The sequence below is a fragment of the Triturus cristatus genome, chromosome 9, assembly GCF_964204655.1.
Source record: "Triturus cristatus chromosome 9, aTriCri1.1, whole genome shotgun sequence".
NCBI lineage: Eukaryota > Metazoa > Chordata > Amphibia > Caudata > Salamandridae > Triturus > Triturus cristatus.
The window spans coordinates 133,058,005-133,073,118 of record NC_140592.1 but is presented as its reverse complement, the minus strand read 5'-3'; the positions used below and the strand labels follow the sequence as shown (position 1 = coordinate 133,073,118).

The following is a 15,114-nucleotide window of genomic DNA, read 5'->3' as shown; positions in this document are numbered from 1 at the left end:
GCTGGACAAAGGATTGGGGGTGTAACCACCCCCCTTCCTGGTCCCACCCATAGGGAGGGACCTAGCAGGTAGTCCGGCCCCTAGAATCCGCTTAAAGGTAGGAGCTGTGTCCTAAGACTTCAGACATCCTGGAATCAACTTGAAACTAAGAAGAAGACGGGAACTTCGACATTCTGCTGCACAGAAGACTGAAGAAAATCTCCCCTGTGGTCAGGGAGTGACCACCTTGCTAACGCAAGCACCATCCAGCGAATCAACGTCTGCTTTGCCGCCGCCTCCCGCCGGAGCCCGAGCCCAGAGACTGACAAGACCTGGACCTCCAGACCTCTCACCGCCCGATCCACAGTCCCTGCAAAGAGGAGACCCGTGGAGGCACCGAGACACGTGGAGCCAGCCATCTTGGAACGACCACGACAAGCTGACAAGTGCAACAACCGAGGCTCCCTCCAAGTTGTGCTTTGGGTCCTGAGAAGCCCAACCCTCGAGCAGCATCTGCACTAAAGGTGAGCCCTCCAGCATCTCCACGATCTGCGTGGGGCCCTTCTGCATTTTGCCACTCGACGCGCCTAACCGGTTGCTGGCCCGCTGGCTAGTGGCCATCTTGGCGACGAAATCTACGACAAACACCGCTGGTCTGGTTGCTCCAGACTGGCCCTTGCTCCCCTCCAAAGGAGCCGTTCCTCTGACCTTGCTGGTCAGAACCATCAGCTTATCTCCTTGCCCACAACAATTGCTTTTGCCAAGGCTTGTTTGCTTCGATCAAGTCGCCGACACCGCCGACAGCGAGAGCCTGCGTGGGCCAGCTCGTGACTCGACTCCTGGACGTCGTCGACCTTCAGGGACCACGTGGCTGCGGAGACAAGCTACCCCTCATCACCTGTTTGCACCCGACATCGCCTGGTACCCACCTGGTGCCACGCTGGTCACTGGCTAGTGACTGTGAACACTGTCCCCTCTGCTTACAGGTCTTCAACATCTCCGATCCACTCTTGGATCCACTGCATCTCTTCCCGACCGACCGCCTGCAGCACTTTTGTCTACAGGCCCCACGGAACAGATAGAAGAAACCCGACGCACTTCGAGGCCTATGCACCCGCTTCCTGTGGGTGAGGTAAAGCTGGCACACCTGTGCCCAAGTGTAGTATTACATCTCTAGTGCCTGTGTTCCAAATCTTAAGTTCCTAGGTCATCCGGAAGATTCCTTTTGCAGTAACTTTGTACTTTTTACGCACCCATTGAAACCTATGGGAGCCCGCGTGTGACTATTTGCTCTGCACACGCCACCCGTGGACCTCCTGGTCACTAACTGACGTTAGCTCCTTGTAGGCCCAGCGATTCTAGAGGCCCTAGGCCTTTTCCCTTTTCTGTTCGTGGTACTTATACCACTATTTTAGTATATGGTTTGAGTGGCCACCAGGGCCTATCCATATAAAGTGCAACTTCTGTGTATTCTGTGATAATCTTGTTTGACGATTTGTGCTCCTGTGCTCATAAAGAGACTAGGGGTTACTTTGAGAAATAAATACATGTATATTTTGAATATATATCTGTGTGGTGTCCTTTCATTGGTATAAAAGGGGGTTACTATTGGTAAAACAGCTTGCTTAACACGCATCACGAGTTTAGCCTCAAAGACTGCTTAGCCTACGCTACCACTAGGGCAGCTAGTCCAAAAAGGTTGACTTACAACCACACCATAAGGGTTGCTTGGCATGGTACAAGGTGGTCACTAGAACTAGTGAACAGCATATACCAGGCCAACTTCTCACACCAACCACAAAATATAGCAAGGGTTTAAAAACAATAACCCAGCGTCATGAGAAGTATGGAGACATACACACATGGTAGAGGCATGCCAGGTCTTACCTTATTGGGCGGAAAGTGCTACTACATGGAAGGAGGGGGGGAGTTGGCCCAAGAATTAACGAAGTACCAACTGCAACGAAAAGAGGGAGGGGCAAAAAAGGGGGGAAAAAGGGAGACAATTGCAAAACGTGTCAATACAGTAATGCGCGGTGTAGCCCCATGTCGTACTGACGGGTGCAAGAGGACAGAGATAGATGTCTGACGGATCATTGATGAACCCCAAAGTGCTTTGAGTTTCCCTCACTCACTTGTTGCCTCACCGTCACAGGTGCAGTGTAACAAGTTCGCTAAAATATGGTTGTTCCTCTTAAATCATTTTTAGCGGTTAATTGAAATGTAAACTTGCTGATGGCGCGTCGCACCTTCTTCCAAACTGACCAATGCAAATGTCATGACCATAAATGAGTCTAGGTGAAAAGAGCACATGGAGGAGCAACTGTGTCGCCGCTTTATTCATGGAACTGCCATGCATGGTCCATTGTATTTATTTGCTTTATTTTGGTTCTGAAGGGCCTCTGGGAGGAAGACCGAAAAATTTACTGTCTCTGTGAATGTGGCATCAGAAAGCAAAGTGACTTTTGAGCTGATCTACGAGGAGCTGCTAAAGCGCCATTTGGGCAAATATGAATTGATCCTTAAAGTCAAACCAAAGCAGCTTGTAAACCACTTCGAGGTAAGCGATGGTGCATTTTCCACTTTACAATGTTGTTATCATATTCGCGAAGGTCACAGGTTTGTGGGGGGAAAAAAACATGATTTAGTCATTTATGCGGCCTAATGCGAAAGAAAGAAACAATACATTGGCTGCCCTGGACTTCCAATTGCATTTGTGATATGGGTTTGGCAGCTAATACAAGCTCATCCTTTACATGCTTGACACACACATGAGACCACGTTTTCAGACATACTTATCCAATATCATCTCGGTGTTCTCAGAAAGAAGCTGAGTCTCTCTTTTGGTAGAGGCTCATTTAGCCTGCTTATATTAAACATAAGCACCAACAAGAAGGAAATGTTTCATGCCAATTACTTCTATTTGGGTAGTTCTGAGCCACTAATATAATTCATGTAAATACTGAAAATCTGACACCTTGTGACAAGTATGCCCTTCACACACAACCCAAGGAAATGCCAACTATCACCCAAACCCACTCTATTTGCTCACAGCAAGCTTGAAATGCGGCCATCATATCTCACCATTCTCGTAGAGCCCACACCAGATTCCTATTAAAGACAGCATATAGTGGACCAGAATATACCTTACTCAGGAGACAATGAACAACTGCAAATTAAGCTTTTTCCCCAAGGTCTTTCGGTTGTCAGAAATCCGAGCCCTACATCCATAACCAGCTTGTCCTCTGCACTAGAAAATTCAAAGTATTTGAAGTCACCGTCCCACATGTACAAGAAGCATTATTTTAGAGCACCCAACTCATCCATTTGAGGTTGAAATGTGACTCTACCAAGGCCCAAGGCTGTTTTAAGACCTTCCTCTTCTGATGAGCCTAGATCACAAACAGCAGGCACTCCTAAGTATAATCTTTTCTGTGTTATAAAACTATCAGGGGTTTTCTGCTGTGTGTCTACTATTCACATGCTCTTTACTTTGCCGGACATTTTTACTGTATGTGGGTTCGCCGGCTATTACCAACACATGATAAAGTCCATTGTTATAATATGTTCCCATTAAAATATAGATACTCCTTATTATGTCCAAATGTCACCTTGATATCCCCAGGTATTTTGATTTCCTAGCCTGCCACCACTGCCCTATTACAGGAAATCTACCTGGTCCCAGGAACTGACATCCTATATCACTCACTGAAATTGAAAGGCCAATTTGCATCAGCGAACGACAACGAAACCAGATCATATGCCCAAAAGGTGCCCTTCTATTAAAGTGCAGCTATGTTTCCAAGAAGTGCCATTATATCTTCAAACACTGACCTCATGTATCATTATCCACACACAATAGGGCTTAATGACCCTGCATTGTCACTTCTGCCAGCTTGGAGCCAGGACAGGGGAGGCAGGACATATTTGCACTTCTTAAATGCATGCTTCTAGTAGCTTCTCCCCACTTCAATGGCACAACTGGGTATATGCACTGGACCTCAGACACTCTGGTAGCCTGCTGCTCTGGAAGAACTGCTTTCCTTCTGTTCTGACCTGCTGCCCTCCTTGCCTGTGTGAGAAGTACTGGACGCACATCACTTGAACCCAGAACCAGAGTGACTCCAAGGGCTTGCCTCCTGATTGAAGTTTCAGGGACATAAAAGACTTCCAACTCACTTGGTACACCACCTGGACTCTGCCAGCTGTGAGTCTGCCTTGCCACATGGTGCCAACCCAGTGATGGACCCTTAGAAGTAGGTTTGAAGTACTTCTCCAGCATTCTCTACTCATCACTCTTGATGCAAAGGACTCAGAACCAGTGCATCTCCTCAACTGTGGACGCATCGCCACTGTTATGAGGATCAACGTTGATGGGTTTGGAGATAGTGAAGCGCATCAACTTCATTCTCAACGCATCATCCTCGTTGCACGGCTTGGAACTGATGCATCGCCTGCCTACCTATGTGGACCCATCACCTCTTCTGCACACCGCATCTCGCCTTTGACATCTATGCAAGCAAGTTACTTTGCAGCGGGCCAAAGCTGGTACCTCTATCCAACCCGCACTCTGGTGCGGTAGGACTGAACCTGTGGATTTGACCCGGTCTATAGTGACCAGATAGCCCCTGTTAGAGCTTTATGCTTTTAAGCACTATATTTCAGTTTATTTTTTAAAACAAATCATAACTCCGGTTCTACTTATTGAATGTTTGTAGTTTTGTTCATTAAATTAAGCTCTATTTTTCTACCCAGGTGTGGTATCTTTTTATGCACTGGTTTCATTATTTTACTTTTTGAAGTGTTGCACAAATACTTTACACATTGCCTCTGAAGTTAAGCCTGATTGCCCTGTGCCAAGCTACCGGGGGTGACCACAGGTTAATTTAGGGTCAGGGTTTGTGACTTACCCTGACTAGGATTGTGGCTCCTGCTTGGAAGGTGGGCATACCTCTGCCAACCAGAAACCCAATGCCAATAAGCACTGAGAAAACGAATAGCTTGACTTTATCAAAACAGAGATTTCCCAATGCCTGTTCTTGGGAAATGCCCCCACAGCAGAAAGGAAGATGCAGTTGCACACTTCGCTTTGTCAGCCTTCTTTAAGATGGCTATTCATGTCCCATTGATCTGCTTGCTTGAGCACCTGTATATCTTTTGAGATATAGGCACCTGTTCACACCTGTGTATGTATATGTGCCTGTACGATTTCTGTCTCTGTGCACACCCTATACAAAGGCCAAATATATTGACAGTGTTTGTATTCATTGTGATATTTTGTCTTCTTTACTTGCAGTTAATATTGATTACCATTCAGGGATTCAATTCACAATAGGATAATGTGTCGTACTTTTCATTCTTGGTAATGACAGCAATTTCGGGAATTATCATTCTAGCTATTTTCTTATATGACTCCCACACCCTGCTAACTTTGGTGTTACTGTCTGGAAGACAATTTACTTTTCAATTCCAAACATTTTTAATTTCTATTGTTACAATGTACACAAAAACAATCACATATACAATTTAAAAAATGTATTTAAAGATAGTAATGTGGATGTGCTTGCAAATGACTGCAATCGTATAAAATACTAGTTTATGGTTAAAACAGCTAGCAAATGCAACCTGCCTAGTGCCGGAAATTGAGAAGCAGAATACTCTATACTACCCCCTTTATAAATCATACTTTATACTTTGGAATCATAGGCCTTCTTCGTAAGGTTCAATGCAATCTGTTGAATAAGCTTACAGCTATCCAAGTCATCCCACTTTCGTTTGATCTCTAAATACTTTTTCCTTTAAATATTTCAGATTGAAGCAAATATTTATGAACCCCAAGGAATCAAGTCATTGGACGCTCATGGCACCTTCATCACCAACGATTTGCAGGAGATCACTAAAACTTCTTTTTCAGGAAACAAGGTCCTGTTTCTGGTTATAGTAAATGATCTAGAGATTTTATTGCGAATAACTAGAGCAGGATTGTGTACCTTTTATCCTGAAGAACAGAATTCTTCCCAGTGTAGCAAGATAACTATGTCATACCATTTCTTATAACTTTTTAATCATAATAACCATTTATTAATAAAAACCATTTGAGCAATTTCCCATACAAAAAATCTAAAATAAACTGATTTATATAGTCAGTGGCTCTTGTGAAAATCTCATTAAGATTCAGTACAGCTATAACCCAGATACTAGTACACAGCTGGTTTTTAATAAATGTTTAATTTATCCTCGGCTGTTAATTCATGAGCAGCAGAGTGGTGTTGACGTGATCAATGTAAAATAGGTGTAATTATCTTTTTTGCAAAACGTTTGCACTGTACTTTGTATGCCCTTTCTTTCCATGTCATATTCATTGGCTTTTCAATTTTAGGGTCACGTGTCGTTCAAGCCATCAATTGATCAACAGCGATCATGCGCAAATTGCTCCACAACATTGTTGGATGGAGATTTCACAATTTCATATGACGTGAACAGAGAGTCAGCAGGAAATGTACAGGTAACCTGCATTTCTGTAGGGCGCTATCATTTTTCCTACATCTATGAATATTTTCTACACAACCCCTTTGCTCACAATGCCATTACTCATGGACTGTGAACAGCTACCATAAAATGGGAAAAATCAAAGTGGTTGATTACAAGTCTCGCAGTGGTCCATCCGCTGCATTATGACTTCAAAAGTCATTGCGGAGGAGGACCACCCGCTGCGCCAGGGAACAGTGGTTCCCCTGGCTGTGATGAAGCTGCGCCTCTATGGAAGATGCTGAGTGGGACTGGTGCAGTCCCTCTGAGCATATTATGAGTTCTGCCACCCCAGCCAATTTATGGCAGGACCCCTGCCAAGAAATGGTTGGCAGTTGAGGATCAATGGGGTCCCTCCTACTGGGCTCCCATGCCCCCCTTGCCATGGGTATACATTCAGGGGGGCACAACATGTGCATCCCTATCTGTATTCCCCCAAAGTTCAAGCATGGCATAGACATCACTATCCATACCGTGCTGGAACTTTTTTTTCATTCCCATTGTGGTGCCTGTTTTCCAGGCACCGCCATGGGAAAGTCAAAGGACTGCCCGCCTTACACAAGTTCAGCTCTTAATAAGGTGGGCAGTGCTTGTGTGGCTTTGGCGCAGCTGTACCGGCGGAGAACCAGTGCAACTGCACCAAAGTAGTAATCAGGCCATTAGTATGCTCAAGGAGAGATGAATAAGGGACAGATTTACTTACGTTCCACGCAATCCAGGGCAACAAGCAACACTGTTGTGCTCCATTGTGTGAAAGGGAGATTGCAGAAATGTTCCATATCTACTAGGATATGTTGTATTTCTGCTGCCTTCTATCACTGGTGCTCTGTGTGCTGCCTAGCGCCAACACAGGCACCCTTGCACCATGATGCAAGGGTGTCTGTGTTACAAGATGGATTTATTTTATGCAGCAATTATTATCTTCATGCACAAAAACATCCTTAGAGGCAAATTTCTCTTTTTAAGTGTGCTGCAGAATGCATGATGCTCAGAAAGATGAAATATTAGGGAAAAATGAAGATATTCCTCCTTGTTATTCTTCAGGGAGCTTATGCTGCATTCCCAGGTTTATTAGCTTTAGTAAATATGGGAAAGCATCAAATCCATCCATGCAATGCCTTCTCAATACAAGGTAAAGCAAGGCAGCGCTGTGTGCTGCCTTGCGTTATTTAGTTTACTAAACCATGTAAAGTCACGCAAAATGGGTTTGCATGGCTTAGTGAATGGCAAAAAGAATTTTGTTTTCGGGCAGCACCATAAAAATGACAGAACCCACTACACAACCTTAGTATCTACCCCTTAACTTCCATCAGGTGCATTGTACTAGCTCTGTTAAGAACCTGGAGTTTTTCTGATGATACACTATAAGCACTACATGTAGTAGGATGTTCATTTGTAGCCAGCTAGTCAGGGTTTAGAGAACAGAGGCACAAATTAGCAGTAATAGCTTGCATTTCCTGCTTGCTAATCAGCCCTTCAAAAATGAGCGCTTGTTTCACCTGTTTTTATGTTGTATCTTCCAACCCATGCACTTTTACAAGAGTTTGATACCATTTCCAGATGATGCAACAGAGAGTGAAAGGACCTTTCCCCTTCAAGGTTGAGAAGAACACTTCTGTTCTGGTTTCCACTTTACTATCCTGGTGCATTGCAATACCCATACGTCCTCCTTATGTTTGCTAAACATTGCCCAGTTAATGTCCTGCTGATTGAGCTCTGTTCAGAATAATTGTCACTGACTCCTATAGATATATAGACACCTTCAGATCTGCTTCCTTGACGTGTTACACTCACAGCTCCATTTCACATTCCATTCCTGGTTTCCCTTATTGTGCCTACTGACTTCCATAGTCTTTTCTTCTCAAGGTTCTTATGCAGATTTCCCTTTATTGGTGGTTCTACTGAATCCTATAACCTGTTTGATGACTCACAGCCACTCACATCCAGCACCTGTGATCCTCCCCTGAACTTCTAGCTATTTCTACCCTGTAAGCCCTGTGTGTGGTGGCTTGCAACAGTCTTTACACTTAGGGCCCGCATGCTCACTCTGTGTTGCTGCTTTGGTTTCAGGCTTGCTACTTAATTCTGTGAGCCAGATGTACATACATTGTATTTCCTAAAAGTGATCATAATGTATGCACTAACTTCTAGCGAATTCAACAGTATTTACCAAACCAATGTATAGCTTACAAAATACTGAATGCCAGTGTGTTGCAATTGGACCTATCTCATGAATGTTAATGTGGTAAACCACAAATTGCAACCCAGTATGACTCATTACTTTCCCAGGGATGGTGGCCTACTGGGCTCAGCATACCACAATGCCTGTGACTGCCTTCAAATAAAGCAATCTTTTTAATGTAACGTGTTATCCTTAGAGGAAAACCTGATGTGCATTAAAAAATAGAGATCTATTTTTAGAGTAGACAGATGTCCCACGGACCACTACCTACTTCTAAAACATTTTTTTGACTCTTCATAAAGGGGAAAGGGTTCCTTGGGGATCCCTTCCCTTATGCAAATGGATTACCACCTCCTTTGAGGTGGCAAATAAAATAATAAATTTTTGCAACAGCATTTTGGTTGCAAAACATTATCCCATACCATACAAAGTCATTATTTGGAAGGGACACCCTAAATATGTGCCTTCTAAATGGCAATTCCTTATGATTCCCCAAAGCATTCAGCTATTCTGTAACATGTTACTGAATCGCTTAATGGGTTCAGTACATTTGAAAACTAAATTTTCTTGTCCCAAACTCTACGATTGACTAAATCACAGGGTTTGCAATAAAAAAAATGTGTTAGTACATCTAACTTTATGTGCAATTAGTTAACCCTATTACTTGTTTGCCATTTTCTATGTTGCTTATTTGGCTTATCTGTTTCTGTTCCTTGCTGTTATAGCCTATTTTTCCCTGCTGTATGCAAACGTTTCTAGTGTGGTCTGTATTCTTTCATCCAGCCCTTGTTTGTAAGCAGAATTCTTAGGCACTCATGAGTTTGTCAGGCTAGGGGGTGGTATTTATCGGATGCAATAAATGTCATTACCTCAAGATGAGGTATGTACCACATGTGGTCAGTACCTCCTATTCCAAGTCCGTAAAAGGAAAATGGAGCATAACATGCAGAATCATTTTTTAACACACCAAATTCTGCATTCATACATATAGTCTAGTCTGATTCCTGTTCTTATAATTAATTTCTGCTTTCCCTGAGCCTTGTCCTTTAATCGTATTGCGATCTTGATAATTGTTACCAAGAGTAAGGGATTCTGAGGCTTGGTGTCGCTTGCACAGAGGCTACCCAGCACTTCTCTTCCATAAGACCAGTTTGGTGCCTTGCAAGAATCTGAGAGTAACTGGGAGTAAGATCTTTTTGCCCTCACAGAGAGGTCACTTTCCACATAGTGTACAAGCTATCACTTATGATAGTTTATCATTCTTATGTTGTGCTCCTTTCGATTGCCTTCCTATTGTTCATGGTTCAGTCTCTACCTTGTCAGTCTAATTTTGCCCTTGCTGGCATCACTCAGGTCAGGTTTAGTATTCTAATCATAGCCTGTTCCAACCTGTTCCAGCCCTCAGCTTCTGTCTTGTCTTTCTCCTTCCAGATGTTCACGGACTCCATTGTTGATACTATACATGTCCTCCAGAAGTACTTTGTCCTTGCAGAGAATAGTCTCTCAAACCCAATCTCAGCAGGGTCAATGACTGGATGGTATACCATCACAATGAATGACTCACTTCCCTCTTTACTGAAGAATGTTTTGTTGACCCCAACTACTAAATTCCAGTCTGTTGCTTTTCTGACTGATATTATTACTTATTAAACAACAAATATTACTCAGGGTATTTGTCAATTCCTCTTAAATATGTTATGTATCCTGTAGCTAAAACATAGTAATTTTGTTTCTCTTTATACTTTCTTTTAGATTGTAAATGGATATTTTGTTCATTTTTTTGCGCCTGTCAATCTTCCAACTGTGCCAAAGAATGTTGTCTTTGTCATAGACAAAAGTGGATCCATGAATGGTCGCAAGATGGATCAGGTAACTAGCACATCTCTAAAGTAAAAATGATTATGACAGCAAACACACAAGCGTATACTGGGGTTAAAATGAATGCTTTCGGACTGTATTTCCACTTGATTTAATGGGAAATTATTCTGCATGGGGAATAGATTGAAGGACCTGGAACGGGCAGGTTTTCTCTATTTTAGTTGAGAGTAACACTGATATTTACTACCTGTTTTGAGCATGTGATAATCATCAGCAGGGGGTAGAGCGACTAGGGCATCTGGGGATTGTGAAGCGGTGACCTCATGGGGTGGGGCCTTGTCTGATCCCCCGTTGTGCTGGAGGGGGGTGCCTCTGCAGACAACCCCTGCTCCTCCCCCAGTCTTTGTTTTTCTTGGTGAAGATACACACCCGGCAAAATGAGGTCTAGTCTTTCCAGGCCTTGCACTTTATAGACCAATAGTACAGGGCATTAGGCGTTGCCCAAGGGATATGGCTCCGGGCAGCTTGTATGGGTCCTAAAATTATTAAATGAAATGTGTGTGTGAGTAACATATTCAACATTATACCTATGAAAATGCAATTGGTCTGTTTTCATTGTTGTGCTGGTTCCTAGTCATTGCCTTTGATTTTAAGCTGCATTGGCCCATCCTTATGAGTATCCTGAAATATTCTTGGCTACATTCCCTCCCTACAATTGCCATTACCTGGTGTTCTGGTAATTCTGTGGTCAGGTAAATAGTGGGATTGTGAGTGATTGGGGAATAAATGTCAGAAGCGGGGTTGCTGCACCAATTCCCATATGTATTCCACCATTTTTCACAAAGAGACTTCGTCTGCTTTCCAGAGCAAGAATTTCCACGTGAAGCACCATAATTTATAACTACTGTTAGCAGGCACATCACAAATTCATGACAACAAAAGACATATGCCTGAACTGTCACCATTTCAAAATGTGTCTTAGGAAATGGCCCCATTGTATTTCCATAAATATCGATACTACTATGTAATGACATGTTTCTCAAACGATTATTGTCTTCATCTCAAAACAATGACATTTCTCAAGCAAAGTATGTTTGGTTTTAAGATCTGTAAGTGAAGCAAACAGCCAAATTGTCACCTATGTGATTCCATAGTTGAGCTTGAAGTTGTCTCCAGAAGAACGGCATTCTTGAACAGTTAATGAGCAAGTGTTCCCATGAGCTGATATCTTTATTGCATATCAAAGAATTTGAGTTAGCCATGGGAGATCAATAGTGAATCCGGTGTTATTAAGTGTAAACAAGTAAAATCCAGGGAGCAATGGACAGTCAACCCTCTACATTTTCTACAAAGCTTTTTTGGAGCTTTGAAAAAATTCTACATTTGTTAATGACAACCTCTATTTTGTCTTTTTATCATGCACTTCTGTTAATTTGTCTGCTGCTAGGGGAATGCATAAAAGAACCTCATACTCCGTGAAAACAATTCTCTTTTTTACACAGGTCTGTGTATCCATCATGACTCATTACTGGCTCATAAGATTCTAAATTGGCTAGCAGCCAATATCTTATATATATAGAAATGACTACCTGTTCTGCTTCTGTGATTTCAAGGGGAGTGTGCAAATGAGAGCAAGACTGTACATAAGTGTCTTGATGGGTTTTGGCAGTGTAAGCAGCTGTTGAGGTATGCGGGTCCTGTGTTGTGTAGGGCTTTGTACGTGTGCATGAGGAGTTTGAATTTGCAGTGTTTCTGAATGGGAAGCCAGTGGATCTCCCTGAAGTGAGATTAGGTGTGGGTACAGTGAGGAAGGTCGAGTATGAGTCTTATGGCAGCGTTTTAGATGGTCTGAAGTCCATTCAGGAGATTCTTGGAAAATTTTGCCTACAGTCCATTGCTACAGTCAAGTCGGTTTGTGATGAGTACTTGTGTGATGGTTTCTTATGAGGTTCTGTAGGACCCACTTGGACATTTCCCATAGCATTTGTAGGAAATGGAAGCAAAGGGAAGCTTACTGTGTTGTCTTGTTCTGTTATGTTTAACTTGTCATCCTGGATGATCCCCAGATGTCTGGTGTGGTTGGTGGGTGTTGGTGTGGGTCCCAGTTCTGTCGGCCACCTGGGGGTGTCCCATGGAAAGTGCTTGTTTCCAAAGACTAGCACTTCAGTCCTATTCAGTTGCAAGCAATTGGTTCTCATACATTCCACTGCCAGGGTCCTGCAGGCAGGGACGTTTTTTCTGGTGGTGGGTGTTTTGTCCATTATGTAGATGAAGAGTTGGCTGTCATCTGCATAGGAGATGATGCCTTGGGACCAGATGATGTTGGTGAGTGGTGTTATTTTGACGCTGAACAGGGTTGGGCTGGGAATGAACCCTGGGGGCTCTACCTACACGGTTCATAGCCTCAGATGTGAAGAAAGGCAGTCTGACTCTTTGGGTTCTCTCTGTAAGGAAAAGGAGCAGATCCAGCTGGTCCTTGAATACAACAATTGTGGCGTCTTCTTATGAGTGTGTTGTGGGAATCTGTGTCAAAAGTGGCAAAGAGGTTGAGCAGGATGAGGGAGACTGTTTCTTCTCGATCAAAGATGGTCCTGATATTGTCAGTTGCTGTGATGAGTGCAGTTTCTATGCTCTGGTTCTTTCTGAAATCTGATTGAGAGTTGTCAGTAGGTGGTGGAGCTTAAGGTGGCTTCTGAGTTGTTTGTTGATGGCATTTTTCTTTATTTTTGCTGGGTAGGTATTCAGGGAAATAAGTCCGAGGTTGGTCAATTGGCTGGGGTCAACTGGAGGTTTCTTGAGGAAGGCATTGACTGCTGCATGCTTCCAAGCTTCTGGGAAGGTGGGGGAGGTAATGAAGGTGTTCATGATGTGGGTGGTAGCTGTGCTGATTACTGATGTGTCAAGGTTATAGATCAAGGGTCTCCAACATTTTTCCGTAGTGAGAGCTACTAGTGATCAGTGAAAAGTATTGTGAGCTATTGAAGGCTAAGCAACTCACGCATTGTTGCCAGATGCCCCCACTCCCAGATTAATTGACTTTAAGCCAAGGTTCCATAGAGCCAGATACCATGCTTTGGACAAAATACTTTGACTAGGCGCACTATGACAGGGCTGCCATTTGAGTCAGTGAGAGTCTGTTTCATGGGGATATATGAACATGTGTGCATATGACTGAGAGACTGTGTCATATTTACTTGTGGCACAGGCCATACCTTTCACATATGTGGCAACGTTACATGTATAACACAAATGGGAGAAATATAAAGTGCAGAAAAATGTTCAGCAAAAATGTTCAGGATATGGAACATTTTTCAGCACTTTAAATGTCTCCCACTCAAAATAATGGCTGTATTTTTCACTTATAAATATGGCACTGAGCTGAGAAAGTTAAACTTGAGAGTTAACTTTGTTGGAATGGATTCCATAAAACTCATCATTTAAAATTTCTCACATTTCAAAGTATTACATTTACAAACATCAAGCATCTTACTCCCATTGGCCAGCAGACATGGTGCCATATTTATAACAGAAAAATACATTTGTTTAAATGGGAGGAATTTTAAGTAAAGAAAAATTCTTAATAAAACATTGAGAGATAATTGGCTTAATTGAAAGTTGAGAAAGACATTAAGACTAAGGGCCTCATGTAGGTAGCCAAATACCGGTCGGTAACGGCCGATTTTCGGTAACTATACCGTTACCGACCGGTATTTTGGCCATTGGTATGTAGGGGGACATATTTTGCTTTCGGAATTTACCGAATCGGTAAAATTACCGATTCGGTAATAATACCGAATCGGTAATGTTACCGAATCGGTAACTTTTCCGAATCGGTAATTTTACCGATTCGGTAAATTCCGAAAGCAAAATCGAGATGTAGGGGGAGTGTGTGTGTGTGTTTATGAGTCGGTATTTACCACCAACTTATAGTTGGTGGTAAATAATGAATGTATGTGTAAATGCATTTTTACGCGCGTAGCAGTGTGCAATGTGGCATACATACATGCCCTTAGGGCATGTATGTGTGCCACATGTGCACACATGGCCGAATCAGGGGTGCAACAGGGTGTCAATGTGACACCCTGCCACCCTTGTATGTGTTCCCCCCATTACCGAATCGGTATTTACCGATTCGGTAATGAGGCATACCTTCCCATCAATGGGAAGGTATGCCTCATTACCGAATCGGTAAATACCGATTCGGTAATTACCGACTAGTAACGATTCGGTAAAAAATACCGACTCATTACCTACATACCAGTTACCACTTCTAAAATACCGATTCGGTATCGTTCGGTATTTTAGAAGTGGTAACTGGTATGCTACCTACATGAGGCCCTTAATGTGGCATAGAAAAATGTTTCTTCACTTTAACTTTCACCCATTTGAAGAAATGCCTATTTTTCAGATATAAATATGGCACAGTGTCTATTGGCTTCTGGGAGCAAAAGGCCTGTTGCTTTGAAATGCGACACATTGAAATAGTATAACACTAAAATGAAGAGTTAATCATTAGGGTAACTTTTCATTTAAATTTTTTCCCATTTAAAGGCATTCAGAAATATTGTTTTATTCTTATATTCAGATATTGAGTCAACAAGGACTTT

The 15,114-nt window shown here is 42.8% G+C and overlaps 1 protein-coding gene across 2 annotated transcripts in view; it reads left to right on the top strand.

The window, feature by feature from the left end:
* The window catches only part of LOC146797515 (inter-alpha-trypsin inhibitor heavy chain H3-like), a 575,472-nt gene that overhangs the window by 157,413 nt on the left and 402,945 nt on the right, over positions 1-15,114 (top strand). For both annotated transcript variants that reach the window (XM_085624529.1, XM_085624530.1), the window contains exons 5-8: positions 2,377-2,539; positions 5,791-5,901; positions 6,359-6,484; positions 10,442-10,558. In XM_085624529.1, the coding sequence (XP_085480655.1) occupies positions 2,377-2,539; positions 5,791-5,901; positions 6,359-6,484; positions 10,442-10,558 (517 nt within the window). The remainder of the gene's footprint in view (positions 1-2,376; positions 2,540-5,790; positions 5,902-6,358; positions 6,485-10,441; positions 10,559-15,114) is intronic.